This window comes from Entelurus aequoreus, linkage group LG08, assembly GCF_033978785.1.
Source record: "Entelurus aequoreus isolate RoL-2023_Sb linkage group LG08, RoL_Eaeq_v1.1, whole genome shotgun sequence".
Classification (NCBI taxonomy): Eukaryota; Metazoa; Chordata; class Actinopteri; order Syngnathiformes; family Syngnathidae; genus Entelurus; species Entelurus aequoreus.
In genome coordinates this window covers 28,617,291-28,623,290 of record NC_084738.1, presented here as the reverse complement: position 1 = coordinate 28,623,290, position 6,000 = coordinate 28,617,291, and the positions used below count along the sequence as shown (strand labels likewise).

The window sequence follows — 6,000 nt, the reverse complement described above, 5'->3', positions numbered from 1 at the left end:
GATACATAACATCAAAAACAAACAGTAAAACATAACAGCTAATGTCTTTTAACGTGTCTGTAAAAACACTGTTTCCAGCTCAGCTTGGTATATAGTAGGATTTAGGCATTTGAATAGGAAATGCTCTCAGTTGGTTTCTTCGTCTTTATAAAATAATTTTCCTTAAATTGCGTTCAACAGAAAACAAATACAAATAGGATCAAAAAACAAAAACTTAAGAGATGTGTAATAGTGCCAATGTTTTTGAACTTTTAGCTATCACAATGTCTGGTGGTCGAACACACTCAATCACTCACACAAACATACTGAAAAAGCCAAGCTGTCAGATAAACATCTATTCACGTCCCTGACTGAAGCAGATAAGTGCGCGCGCACACACACCGATTAATCTCTCATGGACCAAAAAAACAAAAAACAGGAAAAACATTCAACATTGTAGCAACAACATACACTCCTGATATCGCTTTCCTTCCATCTTCCACTCGGTCATACCGTCAACACTCCTGTCATGCACACACACATGGGCAGGGCACCTTGAACAGCGAGTAGATAAGTGATCAGAACAGGACAATATAGAATGAGTTGATTTCTTGTGTAAGAAAAAAATAATAATACAATAGCGAGGTCAGTGTTTGAATGGGGAACAAAAATGTATCTCTATAAAGTTTCACAGTTCTCTTCAGAGCCCACTCTTTACATCTGCAAGGAGATGAAGAGTTTTGCTTGTCAAATGTAAGAGCAATGTGTAACTGGTGTGTCTGTGTGTGAGGGCAGGTGGGCCAAGGCCACTGCTGATGTAACATTAGAAGAAGTCTTGTAAGGTTGGTGTGGACTTGAGGAGGGATTGTGTCAGATATGTCGACGACAAACCCAGAGGCATATAGTGCAAGTTTGGCTAATGTTAATGTTTTAACCCTGGGCCCCATGTTGATCCACCAAGGTAGGTGTCAGTACCGAGTAGAAGTGCTCCTTTTTCGCCACTGGTCCGATTGACCCTGACAGTGAGACGCTGTCCCCCATTTGCAACGGATCCTTTTGTCGCTTCCAAGTTTCCCCCCCCAAACACGAGAACGAAGAAGAGAAGCATGTCAGGTCTGAGAAGGCTCAATCTGCAAGTCTGAATGCTGACATTTGACTTGAAATATAAGGTGGGAGACGTGGGGAAGGCGGGGGAAGAAGAGCAAAGAGTTAACTGGGTTGAGCCCGTTTGCAGTACATGCCTGAGTGATGGCGTCTCTGAAAGTAACACGATGAGATGTGGGGTAAAAAAAAACAGAATTGGAACTCAGTTCAGTCTTCTGTTCAAGTTTCACTCTGGTCTTCATTTAAGGTTGATGATTACATGTAGGAAACACAAGGTATGAGCAATGTATTGCATGTCGGGTGACCAGTGTAGCTTCCATTCACATCATTTTACATGTAAATAAATAGAGTGTGACATGTGACTTTCATCATGATTGCGTGTCAGTCGCCACCCCCGCCAAGGAGGTCCCCCGGCAGCAGTGAGGCCGGGCTGCCCATCTGATGACGATCTTCAAGTGCTGGTGAACCCCAGAGACTACTGCCGGGGTACCCCGCCCCACTCATACCGCCCCAGAGACCCTGCCTTCCTGCCTCCACATCTGCAGTTCCACCCACCCCGCCACTGTTGGTGCTCCACTGGGTGAAGATGCCTAGGCCAGGTGCCGGTGGGGCGGACTGGTCCGATGAGCGGCTGGTGCTGTCCAGACTCTGCCAAGTGGATTCGGAATGCCCAGCTGCCCCTGGTAGTGCAGTTCCCTGCGTGGAGCCTCCCTCTCCACCAATTCCTCCTCCTCCGTTGCTGCTGCTGCCCACTGCTCCACCCAGCTCGCAGGTGGTCCCGCTACCATTAGTGCCCACCGTAGATGATGATGTAGGTGTGGTGCCTCCGTTCCCTGACCCTGCAGCCTGGGAATGTGCAATGTAGCGGGCCACATCCTCTTCACTCACAAACTCCACCAAAATGGTGGTGTTGCCGAGAACACACCTAGTGGAAACAAAAAGGGTCACTTACACACAGTTGTCATGCAAACCACTAATAGGAAGTGATTTGTTGCATCGTAGTTACTGTATGTCGTGGCTGATTAGGGTGTCAACATTAAATAGAAAAGCAGTAGACCCTGTATGTCACTTAAACAGGTGCTGCCGAAAGACTTCACCCGAGCGAGTCAGAGCTTTTCTTTCTCCCACACCCACACACACCCACACACTTTATGTAACTGAATTTTCTGCTTTTAATAATGTAAACTGATTTTTCTTTTCATACATCAAATTATATGCAGTCAATTTCAATGAATAACAATTCATGAGCAAAATATATGTGTTAAAAAATGCAGTTTCTGGTTCTCAGACACGATTAATTGATTCAGTCTCAATATACCAAAAGTGGGTGTTCATTTTTCAAAGAACCAATTTTTCTAAACAGATTTATAAAAACATTGCGCCCACAATTTTTATTCAATTAATTTGAGCATAATTTGATGTAAAAAGATCAGTTCCATAAAAAAGCTTTGGCATTAATTAACTTCATAATAGTGGCTTTACAGAGATAATGTAGTACTGCTTTGAGAACATGCATGTCTCCTATGCATCAAATCCAATTTTTGTTTAGAGAGGTCAGTCTAAAATAAAGACAATCTTTTGCTAACATGCTAACTAACTGGGCCACTTTTATGTCTAAATGCTGCGATAGTTCATCATTACTTAAGCAGTTGTCGGAGTTAGGTCACAACCTTCAAAACACAGAGCTAGCATAAAATGCCCCAAAAATGTCTTACATGTGGAGGGCGCTCTGGGCCTTGGCTGCTTCTTGTTTGGAGCCATAGCGGATGAGAGCAGTGCCCTGGGTCAGGCCAAGGTGAAAGGTTAGCAGGGGACCATGCTGCATGCATATGGTTCTAAGCGTAGAGCCATCAATCTGCAGGAAAAAAAGATGCACAAAAGAATGACTACCTGACTCAGCGAATGCAGGACACTTTAAAGTTAAATGTGGTTTGCGATTTCCAATAGTTTAATCTGTGTGTTAACTGTACCTGTGGTGTTAGATTACTGAGCACCAACCAGCAGCTTTCCCGAGAACTGCCGTCACTCCAGGCCGAGCCTACAGATAGAGCAAAAAAGGAAAATGACATTCCAAAATTTTCTCATATCACGATGTCACTGTTTTTTTGGGCTATGGAACCAAACGTCTTTGGCTCTTACCAGTAGTGCCCGAACCGCTGCCCCAGCCTCTACTTGCCAGTCGGGGTGCGTTGCCTGACCATGGGGTAGGCGAAAGCTGCTTTTGACTGGCTAAGCCTGGAGGTAAGCGGGACAGCTGTGACTGGCTGCTGCCACGACTGGCTTTCCAGGACTTGTGGCCAATGGGCTCGGGGGGCCACCCAGTCTTATAGTCTGTGTACTTTGCTGTCAAACAGGTAATGGAATAAATAACAGGAAGTTTAAGCGTGGGCATTCTAATAGTGTGTAAACAGTCATGTTGTTTCATGCTGCTTTTAGATAACGAGAAAGGTAACAATATTACAACACATGTTAACATGCTAAGCGGGCACATTTTAGTAACACAGCAATCCCTCGTTTATTGCTGTTAACTGGGTCCAGACATGACTGCGAAATGAATTTCCACAAACTAGGAATCATTAATTATAAATCAAATATTTTCATAGTTAGAGCATAAAAAACTGATTACTATTTTCTAAATACATTTTTAAAAATCATGAGAGCCCTCTAGACATGAAATAACACTTTTTAGTCATCTTTACACTATTAATCCAATATAGTAATGCTACCAAAGGCAAAACTAATCAGTGGCCAAATTACTGAACAGCGTGATCCGGTTGGTTTGGTCTCATCTAGTGACAATTACTAACTGTAGTATTGATATTTTTATTTAGCCATTTTTATGCTTCATTTAGGGCAAACATTTTATAGAATATGCTTTAAAAATCAGCGATGTGGTGAAGCCCCATATTTGAAGCACAATGTAATAATGCGGTGGACCAGCACACAACTTGTTTGACAGACGGTTAATGACAAAAGTAAATGTGCTATATCTTACCTGAGTTGTGTGCGTTGTTGAGGGGATCTGAGGCACTGTAGGGCCAGGCACCAGGTGAAGGCAGTAAGGTGTTGAGGGGGGGGATGGAATCTGAGACAAAATAATATCAATCAGCAAAATTGTACTTATATAGCCCTTAATCACGATTGCCTCAAATGGCTTCACAAAAACACAACCTCATCCCCTGATCTAACCCTAATTGCTGGGTTGCAATCACGTGACTTAGAGGCACTTCCGGCTTTCAGTGGAGGGCAAGAGCCCTATTAAGGTACTGTTTATTTACATGCATTAGTGCAGAGTTGGGCATATTTTGAAAGGTTTAGAGGCAAGTATACAAGCTATCATGAAAAAATATTAAAATGCGACCACCAAAGTCGACTGATCAAGTTACTGCTCGACCGTACTTCCTCCGACACGCAAGGATTCAAAGTAGAAAAGATTGGAGGCACATTATGTCTTTACATCTGAAGGGGTCCACCAATTAAAGGCCTACTGAAATGAATTTTTTAAATTTAAACGGGGATAGCAGATCTATTCTATGTGTCATACTTGATCATTTCGCGATATTGCCATATTTTTGCTGAAAGGATTTAGTATAGAACAACGACGATAAAGATTGCAACTTTTGGTATCTGATAAAAAAAAGGCTTGCCCCTACCGGAAGTAGCGTGACGTAGTCAGTTGAACATATACGCAAAGTTCCCTATTGTTTACAATGATGGCCGCATGAAGTGAGAGAGATTCGGACCGAGAAAGCGACAATTTCCCCATTAATTTGAGCGAGGATGAAAGATGTGTGGATGAGTAAAGTGCAAGTGAAGGACTAGTGGGGAGTTGAAGCTATTCAGATAGGGAAGATGCTGTGAGAGCCGGGGGTGACCTGATATTCAGCTGGGAATGACTACAACAGTAAATAAACACAAGACATATATATACTCTATTAGCCACAACACAACCAGGCTTATATTTAATATGCCACAAATTAATCCTGCATAAAAACACCTGCGTGTTTGTTACGCTAGCTCCTAGCTCCTCTGCTAGCTCCTAGCTCCATAGAACACGCCAATACAATTCAAACACCTGATCAACACACACAATCACTCAGCCCAAAAGACCGTTCACCTAACCCAAGGTTCATAAAGCTTATATATTTTTAAAAAGTTACGTACGTGACGCGCACATACGGTCAAGCTGTCAAATGTTTAGCAGCCAAGGCTGCATACTCACGGTACCTGATATTCAGCTGGGAATGACTACAACAGTAAATAAATACAAGACATACATATACTCTATTAGCCACAACACAACCAGGCTTATATTTAATATGCCACAAATTAATCCTGCATAAAAACACCTGCGTGTTTGTTACGCTAGCTCCTAGCTCCTCTGCTAGCTCCTAGCTCCATAGAACACGCCAATACAATTCAAACACCTGATCAACACACACAATCACTCAGCCCAAAAGACCGTTCACCTAACCCAAGGTTCATAAAGCTTATATATTTTTAAAAAGTTACGTACGTGACGCGCACATACGGTCAAGCTGTCAAATGTTTAGCAGCCAAGGCTGCATACTCACGGTACCTGATATTCAGCTGGGAATGACTACAACAGTAAATAAACACAAGACATATATATACTCTATTAGCCACAACACAACCAGGCTTATATTTAATATGCCACAAATTAATCCTGCATAAAAACACCTGCGTGTTTGTTACGCTAGCCCCTCTGCTAGCTCCTAGCTCCATAGAACACGCCAATACAATTCAAACACCTGATCAACACACACAATCACTCAGCCCAAAAGACCGTTCACCTAACCCAAGGTTCATAAAGCTTATATATTTTTAAAAAGTTACGTACATACGCAAAAAAAAGTTGCGCACATACGGTCAAGTGATCAAATGTTTAGAAGCCAA

The 6,000-nt window shown here is 42.6% G+C and overlaps 1 protein-coding gene across 4 annotated transcripts in view; it reads right to left on the bottom strand.

Annotated features, from left to right (window-relative positions):
- Nucleotides 1-6,000, bottom strand: part of tnrc6ba (trinucleotide repeat containing adaptor 6Ba) — a 29,006-nt gene that overhangs the window by 141 nt on the left and 22,865 nt on the right. For all 4 annotated transcript variants that reach the window (XM_062056202.1, XM_062056205.1, XM_062056204.1 and 1 more), the window contains 5 exons: nt 4,079-4,168; nt 3,223-3,426; nt 3,054-3,121; nt 2,799-2,938; nt 1-2,008 (listed from right to left, as the gene is read on the bottom strand). The exon at nt 1-2,008 is cut by the window's left edge and continues 141 nt beyond it. In XM_062056202.1, coding sequence (XP_061912186.1) covers nt 1,465-2,008; nt 2,799-2,938; nt 3,054-3,121; nt 3,223-3,426; nt 4,079-4,168 — 1,046 coding nt within the window. In that variant the 3' untranslated portion in view covers nt 1-1,464. The remainder of the gene's footprint in view (nt 2,009-2,798; nt 2,939-3,053; nt 3,122-3,222; nt 3,427-4,078; nt 4,169-6,000) is intronic.